Raw genomic sequence first — 23,477 nt, forward strand, 5'->3', positions numbered from 1 at the left:
TGTGTTATCATCATAGGTGTTACACTAGTGCATACGCACTAGTGGATGGGTTTGAATATGCAAAATATAATAAACATTCGGTACAAGCATAAGAGGATCAATACAAGGGATGAATGCAACACATTAGCGCATTAAAAACAGAAAAAAAAGAATTTTTTTTTTACGGCATGCATAAAAATTATCACCAGTACAATATATATTATCAAACCCCAAACAATTAGAACGCCAAGCAAGAATACAGGCACAAAATCAGTGGGTTATAGCTAATAAATAGTGCTTTGCCGAAATGTTGCGTTTTTTATTTTGGAAGGTATTTTGTTCCATGTCTTAACTCCAACAAATACAAGTAGTCTTTTGCCATATACATTATGTATAGGAGGCAGGTCTAAATTTCCAGCGGCAGTACAACTGGTAGCACGTGATGATGAAAAAAATATGGACACAGGGAAATGATGATTACGTTTAACAACACTGTTTACGTAGCTAGCTGTTTTATGCTCACGCATCAGATCGAATGGTAATACGTTTAGTTGATTGAACAGTGGCCTGCTGCAGGTGTATCGGTTCTTGAGTGCGTCATGATTCTTAATGCCCGCTTTTGTATAACTAAATGGAGCATAACAGAATGAAGCTTCAATATTCTATGGCTTCAATGCAGCCGGGCCCCGTCACTATACAGTGTAGATGCTAAAGTGCCGGGCCCCGTCACTGTAGTCATGCTGTACACTCTTAGGCAAAGTTACACCCTTTCGCTTGCCCCTTCTGCCACACAACAATAATCGTTATCTGCCTTGATGCGTTTCCTTTCTTTAACGCTGCGAGCCAGGGACTTTCCAGTAACGAACGGCACGCGCGTTATCAGAAGGGGCACTCCAAAGGGTGTAAACTGTTCTATGCTGATAACGCGCGTGCCGTTCGTTTCTGGAAAGTACCGGGCTCGCAGCGTTAAAGAAAGGAAACGCATCAAGGCAGATAACGATTATTGTTGTGTGGCAGAAGGGGCAAGCCAAAGGGTGTAACTTTGCCTAAGAGTGATAGTCACTACCTTTCTTGATTAAGCGGGACAATGTTTGTGTCGTTGTATTTTTAAAGCTCGGTGCTGTTCGGCAACTCAACTCCCGATTTATTCCTTTTTCTTTTTTCTTTCGAGGAAGGAAAGTTGTTTTTTTTTTCTCCATAGTTATCTTTGTCTTTTTTTATTGCAATTTGTTTCATTCATAATTTTCACGACACCCGTCAATATAATCCCCTTCGCGCAACTTGGCGTTGTGGGCGTGTGCGATGTTTGGCGTATTAAACACTCATCCTCGGCCAATGTGATCTTTGGAAGCTGCATCCGCTACATCGGCTGGCTGTATGTCGAGGACGGGTCGCTGGAGTCGTGCATCTGACGTAGTATGAGCGATTCCGATGATACAGCGTCAGGGATCAAGTCGACGGCATCCTCAAGCAGAGCGGACACGAGTGCCGTGTCAACTTCATCTCCTCACGGCCGTCTATCGCATTTCGTCGACGACTCTTGTCTAAAGAACGTTGCTCTCGAGGACGATGCCAGCACTGCTGAGGAAACGAAGGCCCTTCGTGGCAATTCACCTGCAACTGTGGACACAACAACACAAGATGAAACACCGCAGACGAACGTTGTGCTCTTCTTTAACAAGTCGTATCCCTTCACCATCGTCGGCGCGCTAAGGATCGCCATTCTGGTTAGACTTCTGCTCTTTCTCTGACACATATGTTGCCTTCTTTAGACTCATTAAGATCTATCCAATGTAGTTTACCTCATTTGCTTTAGGAGTAACCTTTGTTTATTTTCTTCACGCTCTGGTATACCTTCTAGCTGCCCCTCGTTGCTCGAATGATAATCACTGCCGAAGTGAACCAAAAAGAAAAGATAAATATTCTAAATGCAAAACTACGCATTTTCGAGTGAGATTTATTTTCTAAGTATATGCAGGGGTGATTTTCTGGATAAATTATACTGTGCAAAAAGAATGGAAAATGATTTGCGTGTAATACGAAGTTTGATATCCTTGCCTGTAATGCTGCTTGGCAATATCAAGTTATTTATTTGAAAGCATAAATACATTATGACGAACTTGTGGAAAGTGCATTTTCTGATAAGCATTATTTTCCCTTGCCAAAGAAAGAATGAATCCAGTCAAACGGAAAAGAAATGGTTCGATGTATTCCTTTGCACATATTTGAATAATACCATTGAACCAAGAAGTGCAGAAACGATGCCCATCCTGAGGTGCAGTCAACAGAGAACTGGGCAATCATTAAGTATCAAGTGAAACAAATGTTCAATGTATAAAGGGCATTTTTCTTGCGTTATGTTCATTTTCAACTTGCTCCTTTTGTCCTTTTTCCTGTCATACTGTGCCATTTAAGAACTAAGGTGCATTGCAAGTGCTGTGTGATAACACATTTTCCATATGCTATGGGCTCTATGTACCACGGCATTGTTGTGAGAGGGATGTGTAGTCCAGTGGTAAAACATGCATATAGCTGCTGTATGTGCAGTTGCTGTCCCTGCTGAGCCTCATCTGCATAGCAAGTGCGGGGACCAAGGAATATGACGTCCTGCAGCTGCCACGGTCGGAACGTGTCCGCCTACACCTCTTTGTCTGTGTGCTGGCCTTCCTGCTAACAGCTGCTTTAATGATAGTGGACAACTCCTCTGTTGTCCACCTCCTGCCCCTGAATTGGGCCCTCATTGTAAGTTCTGTTTGTGCATATATGGCTGTATTTCCTAAAGCCATGTAAACATTCAAAGGTAACATATTAATTGGGTCCTGCAGCACCTTTTCTTCAAACCTGAGAACTCACTGGATTGAGTGCAATGCCTTTCAGTGTTACAACAAGTGATTGAAGACCTTAACAGAGAGAGTATAAGAGTAGGGTTGAAGTTTAATATGCAAAAGACAAAGATAATGATCAATAGCCGGACAAGGGAACAAGAGTTCAGGATCGCCAATCAGCCTCGAGTCTGTGAAGGAGTTCGTTTACCTAGCTCAATTGCTCACAGGGAACCCTGATCATGAGAAGGAAATTTACAGAAGAATAAAACTGGTTTGGAGCGTATACGGCAGACATTGTCGGCTCCTGACTGGGAGCTTACCACTATCATTGAAAAGAAAGGTGTGCATTCTAGCAGTGCTAACATATGGGACAGAAACTTGGAGGTTGACAAAGAAGCTCGATAAAAGTTGAGGACCACACAAAGAGTAATGGAACGAAAAATGTCTGGCGTAATGTTAAGAGACAGGAAGAAGAGTGGGGAGGATCAGAAAGTAAACGGGCATAGCTGATATTCTTATCGACATTAAGAGGAAGCTTTAGCTCAAGTGCTCCTATCTAAATCCATGTAAAAGGAGAATTCATTTTTCTCGGTAACCACTGCACCAAATTTGGCAGGGTTTGTTGCATTTAGCCTGGAAAACTTAAAATCTAGTGACTCTTGATTTCGGATTTTCAGTTTAGGTCGTCAATTTTTTATTAAAAACTGGCAAATATCGAAAATTTTCAGAAAACGAAACTATGAAGTTTACAACTCTCACTCAGCAAGGAAAAATAATATCATAATTCTGTCAATTGCACCTGATAGTACATCTAAAGTGGACAAAATTAATATGTTGCGCATGAATCTAAAGAAATCGAGTAATATGGAAATACAGCTTTTGCAGAACCCTTGTACACCAATGTAACAAATTCACATAATATATAAATTGAGAAATCGAATTTGTCCGCTTTGAATGATTTAATGGATGCCGTTTACAGAACTGCGATATCTGACGTTAGGATGGATAGTTGGGCGTGTTGGTTAAGCATGATTTCTGAAGTGAAGGCGCTAAAATGACGGAGGACAAAGAAGAAACACCTTTTGTGTGTTTCTTCTTTGTCCTCCGTCATTTTAGCGCCTTCACTTCAGAAATCATGCGATATCTGTTCTTGATGCAGAGCTATTAATTTATAAACTTCATGCGTCTATTTTTTTTCAAACTTTCAAGGTTTTGAAAATCCTTTTCATAAAATTCAGGCTCTAAATCTAAATTCCGCTTCCAACAGTCACTAGAATTTAACTTTCTCTCTCAAGTGCAATAAATTTCATTAAAAGCAGTCCAGGGCTTATTTCAGAAAAGCGTTTTTGCGTTTTACATGTATTTGAATAGGCCGCGTCGGAGTTGGGCTCGAGCTAACGCTTCCTCTTAAGAGAAAGCGACAAATACGACAAATGAGCAGTGACAGGAGGAGGAGGAGGGGGGGTTGTGTTAACCACAACTTTCCCGTTTGTTAGTAGATTGGAAGATTAGGGGAATCGTGCAACAGCTGGTGTCTGTGAGCAGTCACACAATCTATGAGGAAAGCAAGTTATCTTTTTGTGCGAGATTGTTAGCTCCTGGCTGCATGCAGTGTAATAATGTTTGGCTTGCATGTTCATGGCTGCAGATTTCAAACGTTTTCTTGCCATGTTAAAAAAGCATTGCAATGCCCATTTAAGTCTTGTGAAATATTATATATTTTTTGTTATGTGCATATAGAAATGAATTTTGAGCAATACGCAGCAGAAGACGCCATAAAGATCAAACTAACAGTTTTGCCTGTGTGTACATTTATTATAGGTGCTTGAACACAGAACAAAAGAACTTGAACGGTTAGGTTCCAACTGGAACAATGTAGCGATGAAATTAGATGCTTTCAGTACCAACACTAGCAAATTGCATGTTTTATGAATAAAAATGGACATCAAGCACCTTCTGGGAAACTGTTCTCCTTAGAAGATGTTTTTGGCGAGGCACTTCTTACACAAAGCCTGTGACAAAGAGCAAATGTCTGGAATGATCGAGATTGTTAGTGTTGCTTGAAATGAATGAATGAGCAAATCTTCATTTCGAGTAAAAGCTGGCCTGCAGCCAGCCTGAGAAGGGTGGAGTATGAAAGGCCACTGACAAACTACCTTGGCCATGCTAGGGTCATTGGCAAACTCCCACAGGGATAGTAGCATCTTCTTGGCATTGACCGGGAACCACATAGGATCGTACAAGCCTATCGTGTTCACCTTGGAGGTTGGTTAAAAACAAAACAAAAAATTGTTACGAGAGCAGTCTACCCACTCCAAAATTGCTTTGAAGGTGAAAGCTTCACTGTTTGAAAGTAATGGATTGTTTCTCTTTCCTTACTATGCCATAGGAAATAAACCTAGTTGATCAACTTTTCAATCCACTGCCAAATGTAAACTTCAGAATTCTACAAACAGTGCCATGCACTGTATGAATCGACAAGGTCACTTTTATTTTCTATCGGATTTTTTAATCTTTGGCACAGTTAGGAGTCTGGAAGGACTAAAGAAAGCTGCAACTGAATGTTACCCTTGAGCCACAGTACATATGTATTTGTAGGCTGTGTTAGAACGTTAAGCTGCAGAAGTAGTTTTGAATCACTGTTTCTGAAATTAACGAGAAGAAAGGGGGTTAACCGAGGAGCCCGATTTTTATTAGTCATATCCTAAGGAGCCAACGAACACTGACACCAAGGACAACGTAGGGGAAATTACTTGTGCTTAGTAAATAAAATAAAGAAACTATAAATTAATGGAAATGAAAGTGGATGAAAAAACAACTTGCCGCAGGCGGGGAACGATCCCACAACCTTCGCATTTCGCATGCGATGCTCTACCAATTGAGCTACCGCGGCGCCATTTCCCCATCCACTTTCTTGGGTATTTATGTTTCCTAGTATAGAATTCTGGGAGTATTAGCCAGCGCCACCACTCACAAACCTTGGCGACGGATGTGGGCCATCCTTTCCGCTGCAGGCGTCGCGAGTACGTGATTTTTTTTTGGGTGAAGGCAAGTGGTCAATAAAGCCACATGTGCTACCTGAAGGCATCAATGTTGCCGGATTTGATACCCTCATTATGTAATCAACGACAAGGAAGGGGGTTAACCGAGGAGCCTGATTTTTATTAGTCATATCATAAGAAGCCAACAAACACTGACACCAATGACCACATAGGGGGAATTACTTGTGCTTAATAAATGAAATAAAGAAACGATAAATTGATGGAAATGAAAGTGGATGAAAAAACAACTTGCCGCAGGTGGGGAACAATCCCACAACCTTCGCATTACACATGCGATGCTCTACCAATTGAGCTACCGCGGTGCCGTTTCCCCATCCACTTTCTTGGGTATTTATGTTTCCTAGTATAGAATCCTGGGAGTATTAGCCAGCGCCACCACTGCCAGTAGTGAAGTTGGTATTCATTTATCCTTAACAGTTCTCATTTGAAAATTCAGTTGCATGTTAAAGAACCCCAGGTGGTCGAAATTTCCGGAGTCCTCCACTACGGCGTGCCTCATAATCAGAAAGTGGTTTTGGCATGTAAAACCCCATAATTCATTGAAATTTCAGTGTGAAAACATAGTGCAATAGAAAAAAAATATCTATTTCCAACCATACATTGTTGGTTCCTTGAAACATGGATGTCCATCTTGGAATAGCCTATTTAAGTGTATTAGGCAACTTCTTCAAGAAAACACCAGAAACGTTTATGCACAGGATGCACAATATCATGTGGATCCTGTAAGAATTGGTGAAAAGAATGCTTTTCACCTAAGAAATTAACTAAATTCATGTACACAAGTGCAAACATCATAATTCAAGAAGTTATGGCTATTAACTTGTAAGGGGGAGGATGCGGTGCCTTATGAGAACAGTGTAAATAAGAGTAGAGTGCAGATGGCATACAAAAGACCACTAACGAATGATTGCTGATTTCAGGGGAAAGAAGTAGTGTAAATGTAACTGCTGAAAAGCGCATCTTAGAAACATGGTTACATTGCTGTTGACAGGAAACATACCTTTTATGAAGGAGTAGAATGGAAAATTACCTTGCACAATTGTTTGAATTTTTCAAGATACAATTTTCTCCAAGATTTCACATATAGTGAGGTCAGTGTACTGTTCAATTATTCCATCTTGTGCCAGCATACCCATCAAATCATTCAAGACATTTTGGTGTGGTATCAACAATCTGGTGCATATGTGTGAACAAACCTTCTGCCCTGCTCCAGGATAAAAAGCTTGCTTTGTAGAGAGGGCAGCCTCTTATTTAAGGGAAATGGTTTCATTTCGTTTTCTACTTGCTTGACATGTCGTGACATGTGCATTCTACTATGGCTGTGTGCGTGTGTGTGTGCATGCCTCCGTGTGTGTGCGCGTGTGTGTGTGCGCGCGTGCGCGCGCGCGTGTGTGTGTGTGTGTGTGTGTGTGTGTGTGTGTGTGTGTGTGTGTGTGTGTGTGTGTGTGTACGTGTACAGGGTGCACAAGGTATCTGTGAATGAACACAGCTTTGGATTGCCATAGAAATTGACACGCCCATTACATCTGTCAAGATGCTAAATTTTTTTTTGTTGGGAAACTCTTATCATCTATCTATAATATTGCCACCTGGTGTTTTGAGCCAGCAAACGGTCAGCATTGCGTGCTGTTGCGTTCTCCAGGATAGCGTACCTCACCGTTGCCAATCAGTTGTTACGACGCCTGTTTTTCGAAGCTCGACCGACGTTACTATTGGGTAGCTTGGCGTTGTCAGCAGGCTGCAGGCGTCCGGTAGACGAAGGCAATCAGGCAAGGACAAGACGACTTCTAGTGCGAAACTTGCATGGTTTATTCAATGGTTGGTGAAAGATGAGAAAAAGAGAATGAAGTGAAAAAGTACATTGTGGGGCCCTTTAAATAGGCCCACTAAAGTCGTAGGCGGGATCTTGCTCACGCCAACGTCACGTGATATGCACCGAGTTCCACGGTGCTTGGCGGCGTTACCCACTCACCCGGCGACCTTTCACTAGCCCGCCTCCGCAGGTGGAAACCAGCAGGTTCGGGATCGTATGCATTTATCCTTTCTTCTAGGCGACGTTGGCTCGCAGAAGTTCTCCTGTAGAGCTTGACAATTCGAGGAAAGGGCGTCTGGTTGTGGATAGGTGGCTGATCCATTGTCCCTGTTGACGTCTTCACGAGCGTGCCTCCGCTGGCGGCAGCCCAGGGGTCCTGTCTGGTTTGCGGAAAGGGTTTTCACGCACACACACAAAGGGGCCTGGGAACACTGCGGGGCGTCCACCAGACCGGTGATCAACTCGAGACACTCACCGTAAACTAGGCATCCATCCTTCATTCCCCTTAGGCATGCACACACACGAAGGGGCCTGTAAGCACTGCGGGGCCCTGCCAGACCGGTCATCCACTCGAGACAACCATGGCAAATTAGGAATCCATCCTTCGTTTCGATGAGGCATGGTGGTGGAGCATCCTTTTTGCCCGGGGTGTTACATGCCAATCGTAACAGTGCCCAGCAAAAACGACGAAGAAGACGACGAAGTCAAAGATCCCGCGCCAGCTGGAGAACCGTCCCTCCGTGTCTGGCATTTTTCGTGTCTGGCTGCTGGTACTGTTGCTTAATTACTCTTGCCTTAGCACGTGACAAACTGGTGGAGGTGCTGGGTAATCTATGTACCAAGCCCTTCCGAGCAGCAGGAGCTCCAGCCCCGTACTGGTGGTTACGCCTGTACACCGCGCCAGCAGAAGGATTCGTGGACAAGCCCCTGAGTTTGGACTCCTCCCAGAGAAAATGGCAGCTCCAGCTACCCCAACCGGTATGGAAGGCACAGCGCCGATTCATTGTATGCTACTCAATCCGCGAACGCCGAATTCTTTCCATGGCGCCATACATAAGGATGTTGAAGATTGGCTGGTGCACTATGAACGTGTTGCCGCGTTCAACAAGTGGGATGACGCAGACAAACTAAAAAACGTATATTTCAGCCTTAATGATGGCGCACATGTTTGTTGTGAGAACTGTGCAGATGCCCTAACTTCATGGGCAGAATTCAAACTCCGGCTTCTTAAGACGTATGCGAGCCCTGATCTCCGAGAGTGAACTGAGCATGATCTCCAGTCCCATATACAAATGCCGAACAAAGGTGTCGCAATGTATGTCGAGGACATGGGGTGTCTCTTTCTACGAGCCGACCCCAGCATGTCGGAAGAAAAGAAGGTGCGGTACCTGATGTGCAGAGTGAAAGAGCAGCTGTTCGGCGGTCTCGTGCGCAGTCCTCCCAAGACTGTGTCAGAATTTCTTTCGGAGACCGTCACCATGGAACAGACTCTTCAGTAGCGGGCTCCATCATACGAACGCCAAGTGAACGCTGCCTCACCTACGGACTTCTTCGGAGCTCTCAGGGGCCACGTCGATTTCTTTCGAGAGCCCATTCGTTCCGTAATCCGCGAAGAACTCGAGAAACTGTTGGTACCCTCACAGCCAACGCTCAGCTCCTTGTCCAGCATTCTCCGTGACGAAGTCCAGCATGCGCTAAGAGAACCACCCTTCAACACAGAAGCTCGACCGCTAAGAACTGACAGCCCCCATATGTCATATTCACAAGCTTTGAGGCAACCTGCCCCACCTCCCTCCCCGCTTCGCACCGCGTGCCCGGCCATGCTGCAGCCTGTCCAAGCTGCCTCGTATTACCAGGACCCCCGACAGGCCCCAAGGAAATCAGACATGTGGCGGGTACCTGATCGCCGTCCTCTTTGCTTTCACTGTGGCGAAGCTGGGCATGTCTACCGACAGTGCTCCTATCGAGAGGTCGGACTGCGCGGATTCTCAGCAAACTCACCACGACCTAGGTTTGGCCAGCGTCTTCCTGAAATCGAAGAATGCGTTACCCAGCAGTGCGGATCCCTATCAGCTCGATACCAGTCACACTCCCCTTCGCTGTGGCGGTTTTCTCCGACTCGCCGCAAGTATTCGAGCGTGGTGCAGCGTTGGTCGCCCAGCCCGCACCGGGAAAACTAACCACAGTGGCCTTCGGGGGTGAGGCCGCTCAGTTTGGACGTGCTCAAGGACCCCTACTGACGCGTACGCGGACCAATACCACTGATCATGAGAAGGTTTCATGGAAGAATAAAAATGGGTTGGATCGCATATGGCAGACATTGTCAGCTTCTGACTGAAAGCTTACCGTTATTATTGTAAAGGAAGGTATACAATCAGTGCATTTTACTGCTGCTGACATATGGGGCAGAGACTTGGAGACTGACAAAGAAGCTTGAGAACAAGTTAAGGACCGTGCAAAGAGCAATGGAACGAAGATTGCTAGGCATAACATTAAGAGACAGAAAGAGAGCGGTTTGGATCAGAGAGCAAACGGGTATAGACGATATGCTAATTGACATCGAGATTAAAAAAATGGCGCTGGGCAGGTCATGTAATGCGCCGGTTAGAAAACAGTTGGACCATTAGGGTTACAGAATGGGTACCAAAAGAAGGGAAACACAGTCAATCACGGCAGAAGACTATGCGAGGCGATAAAATTAGGAAATTTGCAAGCGCTAGTTGGAATTGGTTAGCGCAGGACAGGGGTAATTGGAGATCGCAGTGAGAGGCCTTCGTCCTGCAGTGGACATGAAGTAGCTGCTGCTGCTGCTGATGATGATGATGAAATTTTAACAAACTGGAATGAGTCATTGTGGCACTAAAGCCAGCATGCTCAACATGGGCCACCTTGGCCCGTTATATTTTGTGTATAAAGCAAATGAGGAAACATTATTGCACCCACGTTTTTTCCAACATAAGCGGACTTCCCTCCAAATTTTTTTCAAAAATTGGAACTGGAGTTTTTCTAAAATGTTTTTTTAAATACTTGTTTATTTAAACATTTTTTTCTTCTGTTGTGTTTCATGTAGAAGATAATATTTTGCATAAATGTTGCAAAGAGAATGCTGTATGTTTGACACTTTTTTCAAGTTTGTGGGAAATGAAAAACATGTCAAGATGCATCAAAGTTGGAAATTTTTTTGATTTGGGCCACATTTGGGATTTTCTTAAATTTTTTTTCGTTTGTGGACAGCATAAAAATAATGCATGGAACTAATTTACGGTGAATCGTGTTAAAATGAGCAGAAAAGTTTGCATTTAAATCGCTCGTGTAATAAAAAGTATTGTGGTAAGCAATCGGAGGACACTCGTGCTGCCACCTTCTAATATTTTTTTGGCTTGCTGGGAACGCCTTTCGGGAATGAAATTTTCGGTTCCATGCAGTTTGAATATTCCTACATGATATATAAAAAAAAATCAGACAAAACAAAAATTTCAAGTGGACATGCATGTTTGATCTCTCGTGGAATCACCCACCTATTACTGTTTCCAGCATGTTTCTTGAGCACGACTACATTCAACGCTGATCGGAAAATTCGGATAAAAAATGTTACATTGCATTTCCCATGTTAGCACTGTATGACTGGACACTCAGACCAGTAAGCTTTCCGTTGCACTAAAAGAATGGGTGCCACAAAATTGGTTGTTAGTCCCTTTAAGTCTGCTTTATTGTGAACTTTTATATTGTACATTCAGGCAAAAAGTAATTTTTTTGATGATCTTCTGTTGTTTCGTGATGGTATCTGTTAGATGGCAGTATGCATTTCACTGTGCGTGCTAATGCTTTGCCATATGCATCATGCTTTTTTACAGGACACAGTGCTGTGGGGAGTATTGGCCCTACTGTTTCTGGTCTCATCCTCACTGCTGATGCACAGCAAGGTGCTTTATAGACAAACTTACTTTACCATTGTTGACTGGACCTGCAGCCTTTTTGTTGTCTCTGGGGTTAGTACAGATCCATTCCCTCCTAATAAGAGGTACATAGAATGATGGACTCTTGTACTTTCCATTATGTAATTGAATATTGTGACATTCGGTTAGCCAGTAATATGAACAAATAAGTCTTAAAAAAGTACTTACACAAAACTGTCCCCCCCCCCCCTTTAAGGCATAGCTGTCATCCCTTTCATGGTTATATTGCACTCAGTTTTACACAGACGATATTAAGTGAAGGACAGGACGTGGACGAACGTAGCGCAATGAACGTTCACCAACTAGCCCCCCTTCATTGCTTTACTAAATGTCATCCCTTTAATTGCAGTATGAAGCTTGTTTTTTGACAGTGCAAGATATTAATCATAATGCACACGAAGTGAAATGTGGCTTCGGGTTCAAAGCAGGACTTTTCCTTACATCGCAGAAATAAGAGGTAATAGTCACAAAGTGTCACAAACCACTGATGTGTGCTGGTGAATTGACACATTGCAGTGGTCGCAAGCTGTGTCGCTGACAGATAGACACATGCCCTTGTATCAATCATTATGCTGTTGCCATATTGTAACAGTAACTGAATCTGCCGTAATAGTTCTGCGGAAACCCGCAATGTTTGTTGACAAATTCGACTTCGCCCTGCTATCTGCCAGCCGCCTGGTTAGCTCAGATGGTAGAGCGGCTGCCCCGGAAAGGCGGTGGTCTCAGGTTTGAGTCCCAGACCAGGACGAATTTTTCTTCAACTGCGAGGCTTTTTTTTTTTTTCGAGGAACCCGTGCAGGTTTCCTTTGTAGCAATTGCTACGATTGGGTGGATGTCTAATTTTCCCTTAATTAGTAACTGAATCTATCAGCCTCACATATAAGGTAGAGGGGGTGACTTTGAGGCTAAGGATTCTAGGGGAAAAAAAACTCGCCTTAATATTCGAATAAATACGGTACGCTTAATGATTCCTGTAACATCTTTTCTGTATGATACCAAGGGGGGTATTCTTAAGCAATCACTTTCTGGGTATTATCACTTTTGTGAGATATTGTGCAACTTGGCACAAGACACATGGAAGTATACAACAGCGTTCTTGGCGCTGTCAGCCGTATGTGCTGGCATGTTCGTTGCCAAGTCACACGTAATCTCTTGAAAGTGATTATATTCCTCAAAGTGATTGCTGGAGAATACCGTCCTAACAGTCTCTTTGGGTGTCATCATCATCATCATCATCAGCCTGATTACGCCCACTGCAGGGCAAAGGCCTCTCCCATACTCCTCCAACTACCCCGGTCATGTACTAATTGTGGCCATGTTGTCCCTGCAAACTTCTTAATCTCATCCGGCCACCTAGCTTTCTGCTGCCCTCTGCTACGCTTCCCTTCCCTTGGAATCCAGTCCGTAACCCTTAATGACCATCGGTTATCTTCCCTCCTAATTACATGTCCAGCCCATGCCCATTTCTTTTTGTTGATTTCAACTAAGATATCAGTAACTCGCGTTTGTTCCCTCACCCAATCTGCTCTTTTCTTATCCCTTAACGTTACACCTATCATTCTTCTTTCCATAGCTCATTGCGTCGTCCTCAATTTAAGCAGAACCCTTTTCGTAAGCCTCCAGGTTTCTGCCCCGTACGTGAGTACTGGTAAGACACAGCTGTTATATACTTTTCTCTTGAGGGATAATGGCAACCTGCTGTTCATGATATGAGAATGCCTGCCAAACACTCCCCAGCCCATTCTTATTCTTCTGATTATTTCAGTCTCATGATCCGGATCCGCAGTCACTACCTGTCCTAAGTAGATGTATTCCCTTACCACTTCCAGTGCCTCACTACCTATCGTAAACTGCTGTTCTCTTCAGAGACTGTTACTTTAGTTTTCTGCAGATTAATATTTAGACCCACCCTTCGGCTTTGCCTCTCCAGGTCAGTGAGCATGCATTGCAGTTGGTCCCCTGAGTTACTAAGCAAGGCAATATCATCAGCGAATCACAAGTTACTAAGGTATTCTCCATTAACTCTTACCCCCATTCTTCCCAATCCAGGTCTCTGAATACCTCCTGTAAACACGCTATGAATAGCATTGGAGAGATCGTATCTCCCTGCCTGACGCCTTTCTTTATTGGGATTTTGTTGCTTTCTTTATGGAGGGCTGCGGTGGCTGTGGAGCCGCTATAGATATCGTTCAGTATTTTTACATACGGCTCGTCTATACCCTGATTCTGCAATGCCTCTATGACTGCTGAGGTTTCGACTGAAACAAACGCTTTCTCGTAATCAATGAAAGCTATATATAAGGGTTGGTTATATTCCGCACATTTCTCTATCACCTGATTGATAGTGTGAATATGGTCTATTGTTGAGTAGCCTTTACGGAATCCTGCCTGGTCCTTTGGTTGATGGAAGTCTAAGGTGTTCCTGATTCTATTTGCAATTACCTTAGTAAATACTTTGTAGGCAACGGACAGTAAGCTGATCGCTCTATAATTTTTCAAGTCTTTGGTGTCCCCTTTCTTATGGATTAGGATTATGTTAGCATTTTTCCAAGATTCCGGTACGCTCAAAGTCATGAGGCATTGCGTATACAGGCTGGCCAGTTTCTCTCTGCCCACCATCCTTCAACAAATCTGCTGTTACCTGATCCTCCCCAGCTGCCTTCCCCCTTTGCATAGCTCCCAAGGCTTTCTTTACTTCTTCCGGTGTTACTTGTGGGATTTCAAATTCCTCTAGACTATTCTCTCTTCCATTATCGTCGTGGGTGCCACTGGTGCTGTATAAATCTCTATAGAACTCCTCAGCCACTTGAATGATCTCATCCATACTAGTAATGATATTGCCGGCTTTGTCTCTTAACGCATACATCTGATTCTTGCCTATTCCTAGTTTCTTCTTCACTGCTTTTAGGCTTCCTCCGTTCCTGAGAGCATGTTCAATTCTATCCATATTATACTTCCTTATGTCAGCTGTCTTACGCTTGTTGATTAACTTGGAAAGTTCTGCCAGTTCTATTCTAGCTGTAGGGTTAGAGGCTTTCATACATTGGCGTTTCTTGATCAGATCTTTCGTCTCCTGCGATAGCTTACTGGCATCCTGTCTAACGGAGTTACCACCGACTTCTATTGCGCACTCCTTAATGATGCCCACAAGATTGTCGTTCATTGCTTCAACACTAAAGTCCTCTTCCTGAGTTAAAGCCGAATACCTGTTCTGTAGCTTGATTTGGAATTCCTCTATTTTCCCTCTTACCGCTAACTCATTGATCGGCTTCTTATGTACCAGTTTCTTCCGTTCCCTCCTCAGGTCTAGGCTAATTTGAGTTCTTACCATCCTATGGTCACTGCAGCACACCTTGCTGAGCACGTCCACATCTTGGATGATACCAGCGTTAGCGCAGAGTATGAAGTCTATTTCATTTCTAGTCTCGCCGTTCGGGCTCCTCCACGTCCACTTTCGGCTATCCCGCTTGCAGAAGAAGGTATTCATTATCCGCATATTTGGGTGTCACATTAGTACCTATATAAAGAACCATAAGCTCTATGTTCTGCTTAGTGCATGCATGTTTTTCTCTTTCATTCAGTTGCTTGCAAGAGAAGTGACCAGCTTTCACTTTTTCTTTTTCCTGGACACTCATTTATAGATAGCATTACATTTAGGTAAGGATATAGCTAGTGTGCTTTATTTTACCATGCGACCTCTCTCCAACCAAATTTTTGTAAGTGATGGCTTCATAAGCTGTTTCTTCAGTTTTGGAACAATTCTTTTTGTTAAAGGAGTACTGACAGGAAATTTTTGTCTTGTGCTTATTGCTTTATTGGATAGTCATCAACACAGTAATTACGCTGTGAAGCCTGAGTTCCTTGAGAGTGCAGCAAGTAATTAATTGCATTGCCTTTTAATGCAACCATTTCAAAAAGCATGCCAAGAGTAGCACAGTTTCAGATGTGAAAAAGAAGACTCATCACGTCATTGAAACCTGTTGTAGAGGTCTCGTGGTACCAGGTACCACTGGTATGTATGCAAACACTGTGGCCATGATGCGGAAAGCTGAGTCCATTCAGCACTTGATGGAACAATAAGGGATAGCATGTCCCTTTGTCTCAAGGAAAGTGCGCAATTGGAAGGGCTGATTTGACAGCCTTGGTGACACGGTCATTGTATGGCCTTCAAACACCACACTGAGCTCACTGGTGGAAGTTTGTGACACCACTTGACTGTCACCTCCGCTTTTGGTGATGTGTTGGCTCCTTTTTCATGTCCAAAGCTGTGCTGCACTTGGCACACATTTTGAATGAGTTGTTAAAAGGCTGCAGTAATTAATTATTTATGCCGCTCTCAAGATATTGAGGCCTTGTACTGTAATTGTGGAGTCTACAGCTACCTAAAAATGCAAAAAAAAAGTAACAAAAATTTTTCCTCTCAGTGCTCCTTTACCAACTCCAGTTCAGAAACTCCCTGTTATAGTGAACATTTTGCTTGACTCCACCTGGTGTACTGTCATAGGATCCCATTTTCACTGCATAACTGCTTTCTTGTTATGTTCATTGTTGCGATTCACAGTCAAGATACATAGTTTAAAGCGTCTTGGTGAGTGTTCAGTGTGTTTTTTGTTTCAAGGTGGGCTCCGTGATATTTTTTGAAAAGTCAGCAGAATGGTTAGGCAAAGATTCGGATAAAACAGGCCAGAATGTTGTAATATCATTTATGACTTGCAGATTGCCTTTTTTCCTACAGATCTTTGGTCTGGGCTGTGTATGCTCCTGCCTTGCTCTGGGAGTGCTGCGTTTTCTTCGGCCCAGGGCCCCTCTTCAATGCCTGTCCCCAGCCGTTGCCAGTCAGGACATTATGATGTCACCCATAACCACGAGTTGATGCCACCGCAACACAACATTCATTGCGTAGGATTGCATTCCTATTCTGGATGTGTGTCTGCTTCATATTTGCATTCACCTTTGCTTTACACCTTTCTGTGGCTTCCTTGTAAATATGTTTATTTTAGTTGACTGTAACTTTTGTACTAGAAAAAACCATGTTAAAAACAAAGCGATCTCAGTGTCGATTCTGACACCATTGTCTTGAAATGCTATTTGGATGCAGTGTCATTAAATTGTATGTAAATTACAAGATGACTTGTTGCCCTCGTGCCATCAATGAATGGAGAACTCGGCTATAGCATGCAAACAGCTAGAAGCCTGTTTTAATTTAATCTTGGTTCATGTCCTTCACTATCTTCCCCTGTGGCCATGACCCAGGGGACACCATGTATTACACCGTGCCAATGTGACTCATGAACACGACAAATGTAAACATCCTCCCTTTGACAATTGTGTTGTGAAAAAAAAAAAGGTGCATTTAGGACTCTTAACCACACTTTGTGTCGTCTAAACTCCCTTCCTAGTTTTCATTGTCCATGATTTGTTAAAAAGGGGGATGCCTTAATATGTGTTCATATCTTTTCAGTTATGGCTGTAGTTATTGTAACTTGCATGAAACGTATTGGTTGACCGTGTTGCCCTCGTTGTCAAAACTTTTTAAAAAAGCTGCGTTACTTTTGGGGAATCAAACTTCTCATGGCATTTTCTTTTTGTCTGAATAGTCTGCTTAATAAGAAGACATTGCTTCCATGGGTAGTGCCTCATAAGAATTCTGTACTGAAAAATCAAGCTTAATTTAACCATCCTATGGAAACATCAAAGAGAAACACTATATTGAGTTTAGACTGATGAAGTATTCTTTCAAAACTCTATTTTTATTACTTTCATGGTAATAGGTTGATTATGACAAGAGAAAATGAAGGTCCAAGTTCATTTTTTAACACCTTAACTCCAGCTCCGGTATGCCAGTATGACATCAGAAATTTGAGTAATTTTTCGTATCTGGGCCATTGTGGCTCAGTAAAAATTCTTGGACCTTTCTATGTTTAGTCTTTGGTGCTTTTAGAATACATTATAGTGCATCTTATGAAAAATTGACTAGGCTTGAGCAGACGGAGTCAGAATCCATGATGGTGCGGCGAGCTGGGGCAGCAACTTCAAGGCTGCAGTACCACCATTCTTCTTCTTCTTTTTTTGCTTTTTTTTTCTTCTGCATAACAAGCCTCCTCTTGTGGTAAGGATGGGTTTATTGGCATGTTAGAATAATAGCTCACTACTAATACAGCTCAAATAACTTTTTTTTTTTTTAGTGTGCTTTTAAGTTTATATTCTGAATTTCACGCTTTCTATGGGTGTATCAGCTGCATTCTCTGCACCACAGTGCTGCACTGATTTTGTGGTGTGCCTGTAAGTCGTGGAGAAAAATATGATTTTCTATACTAAGCCAGTGACTGTTGGCCAGGAGCTTTTGGCATCATATTTTTATTGTTGGGATGTATTTCTCTTGCACCATTGTTTCTCATTTCTATATTTACCAGAGACGCTGAGGTGTCTACTGTTGCTGTTGCTGAACAGATTCTCATTTGCCATTTGGCACCTTCATCTCTGAAGGTGCCTTTAAACTCGCTAAAGGGACGAGCGTGACCACATTTCTTTATTTTTATGTCAGCCTTCTTGAAGGAACATTACAGAAAAATTTTGAGTTGTGTAGGTTGATAAAGCTTCTGGAACACCTGATTGGCGACTTTTACTGAGAGCAGAAGCTTGGTGTGTCACGAAACAACTTAAACTGGTAAGTGCATGTAACACCAGCACCATGTTTATCCACATTTTCCCCCTCCTACATCATGTATTGGAGCAACATCTAGCAGAGGCTGGGTAATTGGGCTTTTTTTTTCCTTTTCTTTCTTCCTTTTCCTTTTTTTAAGAATTGCATTGGTGGCTCAGTATACTTTTTGTGCTAAAAAAAACTGATGCATCAGAATTCTGTAAAATGCATAATGTCACACTGACATCAGCCAGGTAGCAGCTTGAAAATTCAAAAGCGGAGATTTGCCTTTTGTTTTTATTGCTAATGGGCTATCTTCTGCTAGGCACTGCAGAGACTTGGAGATGTGACTGATGCCACTGCATACATGTAAACATGATCTTTGTGACTTTGATTCCTGTCAGCTCTTTGTAGCGTCATTGTGTGGATAAAAAAACGGGCCCAAGCAGATATCCTCAAATGCTTACATTGAAATCTCTTCTAGCAGGTGTTCACTAGCTTAGAAGAAGAAGCCTAAGCCACGCAAGTCTGGAAGCTGGAATGCACACTAAAAGCTGACTCCTTTGAAATATTGTGTCTCGAATATTATCAGAAAATATAATCTTTAGAAGTGTTTCTGCTGGGTTAATTTCTGGTTTAATTGTTCTTTTTCCAGTGTATGCCGAAAGTGTTTACAGACATGATAGGTTGAATCCATGATGCAAGGGCATGCCTGTGTTTTTTTAGAAAATTAACAAATTTGCATATTATGCTTTGCTGTAAACACTCTTAAAATCAAGGATATGCATAAATAATATGCAAATGTAAACTTTAGCTTCCCTTCGTGGCATAAGCATGTTCACTTCATTGGCAGTTTTTTTTTATTCTCTTTTCACATGCTGAGCAATTAATTTTCTTTGTGTGAAATATTGCCTTTTAGTGCAGTATTGCCTTTTAATGCAAGGCCTGAAGCATCAAAGGTGGAGGAAAGAAAGAAGTGTCAGAATTTTCCTAAATAAGCTGGACATACTAAGCCAGTACTGTACATACACTTGTAAATGTTAGAAGAGGCATTTTCACTTGTTTTTTTATTTTATAATTATTATTATAGTTATTACTGTGCTTGCAAATGTTATGGAGTATGTGCATAGATATATGTGGAGAATTGTGAATGATTTGCAGGACTTATGAGTTGACCATGTTTCATTGAAGTATCATCTAGCACTGTACAAAGTGCAGCTTTCTCTGGAGGAATAAGAAAATAGTGGAGCAGACACCATTTCTCATGCTGTACTGTGTAAACATTGCGTTGGTGTTCCTGCTATATTAGTAACAATCTTTCAAAGAAGTCTTGTGATTTTGATAATGGCATGCTTCCTTGTAATACTCGCTCATCAAGCTGTGTTCATAATGTTTGCTCATGTGAGACAGCGTGCTTGTAAAGTTAGCCAGTTTTATGAAAAAATGGCGAGCACTTGCCCAATGTGTTAACACTGTAGTGTGGAATTCCTTGGATGTACGAAATTCTAGGTGCAGGAAGCAACATATTACTGGTTAAAGTATATTAACCCAAAAATGTGTTCTCGCTTTTCTTCCATCCCTTCTTTATTAGGTAGCTGTTGACCGTGCAATTGCATTATGAAGACTAGGCAGCTTGAAAGCACAAGAAATTGCACCACCTTGTAATGTGAATAGTTTAAAAATGCACACCAAGTGCAGCTCAACTTTGGATGGGGAGCAGAAGGAAATCAGAAGTGGTGGTTGTGTGGTGTCGCAAACCATTGAAGTGTGTGGAAGTCAGCTGAGAGCAGTGTTTGAAGACTGTACCGTGACTTTTTTCCAAGCGTGTCACACCTACAAATAAGCTCTTCCGTTAAACTTGGTGTTTCTTGCATTCAACATGAGTTGGGCTTCATCCTCTGCTGTTGCTTCTCTGAGAACACTGAGGGTTCCCCTTACCTTCTCTTCCCTCGTGTTCTGTCAAATTCAACTTGGCATTTGTCAGCATGGTCGTAGTATGTGCGCATGCATCACCAGTGTATGGTACCATGTGATCGCCACCTCCAATCTCCATTATGTTTCCAGCCTACTCCTTCACATCTAGTGCCACACTGCACATGTTTCGGTTTTTGAGCTGGTTGCTTTAAAAGACCATGTAATTATTTGTTGCGGAGGAATTTGAGGCTTCATAATTACATAGTCATTAGCTACCTAGTAAAACAAATAAGACACATGCAGCATCATGGGAATGTCTGCATGCTCGTGGCATAACGTGTGCGATTCCACTTTCCTTCACTGCTAATCTCTTCTCTATATTAATTCACTATCAGCTAATCACAAAAATTTATATTCTAGAAAAAATGAAACGTAAGACAATGAAATGTCATGTCTACAACATCACGAAAATGTATGGTTCAAATTCATAAAATTTTCTTCTAAAGCATTGAAACAATGCACCAAAAGAAATAGATGTGCAGAAAGTATTATGGTACCACTTTGAAATCGTACTGTAAATGTGTGCAGTTTTGACATCATGAAAGTCTAACAGAATTTGAGAAAGAACTTCAGTTCAATGATAACAATGGTTGGTGATAACAACTATGGTAACACCATAGTTGCCAGCCAATTTTACGAAGTTATTTCATGTCTGTAGTGTTCATTTCTTCTTCTCTACGTTTTTGTTCTTTGTTGTGATGTTTCTGACGAAAAAAAAAAATGATGTTGCCCTAATCAATTTTGTTCTAATTAGATGCTAGTGTATGTCGTAGTAGCAGATTGTAAAATCCATTGACTGGGTGAAGTCAAGCTGCAGTGTCTGCTTTCTTTCTTTTAATGTTTTAAAAATGTTGTGTTAGTTTTTTAAGGCACATTTTTATCGCAAGCAACTTATGTGAAAGGAACGCAAAAAAAAACCCACGCTTTCTCATGTTTTACAAGCTCCACTTTTACTTTGACTGACTGTGTTGCCACTGTTTGATTTTTCATAGAATGTTGAAAAGTGGTACTGCATCATAAGCAATGACCAACTACACTGCTAGCTGATATGCATGTGGAGCCCGTGCCACAGAGAAAAGATGTGTGCTGCATATTGCTATTTGCATATTTATTTTTGTTAGTGACCCTGGAATAGTATTTTCTTCCAAACTGGTTAGGTCAACAGGTCTAGCTGACAGGAATTGCACATACTATGAAGCAGAAATGAAATGGAAACATGAACAATTAATGCAACTTTTATTTTTGACTCTATAGTGTATCGTCAATTAATAACATGTTGCTGATTGTGCACTGGTACAACCTTCTACGTGGAAATATAAACTGTGCCAGTTGTTTGCATGAGTGAACATAGAAGCTTAAAGGAGTGTGTGTTCTGATTCATGTAACTATGCTAACCTGAATTTAAGTACTGATGTTTCTTAATTTCTCAGACTCTCAAACTATGACAGGGTGCTCAGAACCAAATCGGTCTTCACATCCAGTAGCACATTTTTTTCCCTGTAATATGATCACCAAAATCACACAAATGAGGGCTGCTTTGATTCATGGGGTCATAGGGTGCTCGGTTTTATGTTAATGAATAAATAGTTGGAAATAGTCAAACGGGGCAGTCATATTCCTAAAAGCTGGTTGGAAACAAGTTTTTGTCATCGCAGATGCCCCAGAGTGGTTAAACTCTGTTCAGAAGCTTTGAATTTTCTTTGCTGTTGTAATTGCAAATTTCCCTGGTCATATTCTTTGTGCAGTGTCATGTCATCTTGTAATATTTCTCTCTCTCTCTCTCTCTCTTGAGTCCTTGTTCAGTTCTGTGAATGACAATGTAATAGTAGTCATGCCAAGAGCTGTAGAAATTGTTAGTAATGTTCCTGTATCTTTTTTTTCTTTCTCTTTTGTGAAACCGCTTTTTGAATTATTTGTCATGGTTAAATCCTAAGACGGAGTATACAGATATGCCTAAACTTGGATATCTGGCATAAAAATTACGAAGTATAATTTTAAACTGACAAGCACCTCCGTACCTTTAGTGAGGCTTTATTACCTGACATATTCTCATGCTGAATTGTAGCCTCATCTAATACCCGAGTAAGACTCACTTTTCTTTTTTTTTTGTTGTATTATAGATCAAAGTAAGCTAGAAAGAGTGTCATCTGTCTGCTGAAAACAAATCTGTGCAATATTTATACTTTGTCTAGTCCATAATGTGTGGTTGAATAGCATGCAACACCTTGGCAACATCAGCAGTGCACCTGATGTTTCATATATTGACTGCTTCATCTGCTCTTTAACTGCTTTCCTGTGTTAGCAGTCTTCAAAGTAGGTGCAGACGTGCATTTGTGAGCTTCCTGATGTGTTATATTTGCCTGGAGAGTAATTGTATTTCTGCAGGATCACACCATAAACCTCCCGAGAATGGTAAAACTCTCGTGTGTTTTTAAGAATACTCGTAAAAGAGCTTAAAGATCTCTGTTCTGCCACCACATATTCTTTTCTAGTCAACATGGCTGTAGTTACTTTGTACCTTTAGTTCTAGTTTGTTTTGGTAATGAAGTTACCTGATATGCTATTTGCCAGCACAGTATTATTTCCAACATTTCTTTCTTGGTGTATTTAGGCATATGTGGACACAGATGACACATACACACACACACACACACAAATTCTTCCCACAGCACACATTTTTTTTCCTTATGTATAATGTCGTAGCAGAAAATCTGTTTTTCATAGCAATATTTCAATTTTTGTTGTTTGACATGCTCATGGTTTTAATCTAGCTTGGGCATGATAGGCCCATTGCATGTCACTTCTGAGTTTGTTACTGAATACCAGGGCAAAAGTGTTGGCCTTAAAATTTGTGTTAAGTTGTTTTAAAGTTGTTTTAGCATTGGTTTTGCATTTTTACATATTTTCATTTTTTATGCCTCTAATTTAAACAAACTTTACATCAACACCCTTGGAAGTTCTATAAATTTAATCTGCAGTTGCCAGCAGATCAGTGATAAGTATATGCAGCAACAGCTTGCCAAAATTTTTGCCAAACTTATATGAATAAAAACTTTTTGTATCGCATGTTATTCAGTGTTTCCTGAATTTCAGCAGCTGTTTTGTGTGTACAAAAAGAGGCATGGTTTGCCAAATAAAATTGTTTGCAAAATGTTTTGTCTGTTACTGCTGCATGGCATATGACATGACTTAACACAGGCAGGAATCATTCCTGTTCATACCAAA

General features: G+C 41.7%; 1 protein-coding gene across 4 annotated transcripts; it reads left to right on the forward strand.

The window, feature by feature from the left end:
- The first annotated feature begins 1,016 nt into the window (after window positions 1-1,016).
- LOC126545905 (uncharacterized) lies at window positions 1,017-23,403 on the forward strand. Of its 4 annotated transcripts, XM_055062040.2 has the most exons (5): window positions 1,018-1,706; window positions 2,512-2,721; window positions 11,534-11,668; window positions 16,371-16,534; window positions 19,870-23,403. In XM_055062040.2, the coding sequence occupies exons 1-4, from the start codon at window positions 1,398-1,400 to the stop codon at window positions 16,506-16,508; spliced, it is 792 nt and encodes a 263-aa protein (XP_054918015.1). In that variant the 5' UTR covers window positions 1,018-1,397; the 3' UTR covers window positions 16,509-16,534; window positions 19,870-23,403. The 4 variants fall into 4 exon arrangements, with proteins under 4 accessions (XP_054918016.1, XP_054918015.1, XP_054918014.1 ...); XM_055062041.2 differs by having other exon boundaries at window positions 1,017-1,706; window positions 11,534-11,602; window positions 16,371-23,403; XM_055062039.2 differs by having other exon boundaries at window positions 16,371-23,403.
- Window positions 23,404-23,477: the final 74 nt, after the last annotated feature.

The sequence above is a fragment of the Dermacentor andersoni genome, chromosome 1 (genome assembly GCF_023375885.2).
Source record: "Dermacentor andersoni chromosome 1, qqDerAnde1_hic_scaffold, whole genome shotgun sequence".
Classification (NCBI taxonomy): Eukaryota; Metazoa; Arthropoda; class Arachnida; order Ixodida; family Ixodidae; genus Dermacentor; species Dermacentor andersoni.

Coding starts and splice junctions, on each gene's coding strand:
- LOC126545905 (XM_055062039.2), top strand. CDS start 1,398: ATGAGCGATTCCGATGATACAGCGTCAGGGATCAAGTCGACGGCATCC. Junction 1,707..2,511: donor CGCTAAGGATCGCCATTCTG/GTTAGACTTCTG, acceptor ACATGCATATAG/CTGCTGTATGTGCAGTTGCT. Junction 11,669..16,370: donor GCCTTTTTGTTGTCTCTGGG/GTTAGTACAGAT, acceptor TTTTTCCTACAG/ATCTTTGGTCTGGGCTGTGT.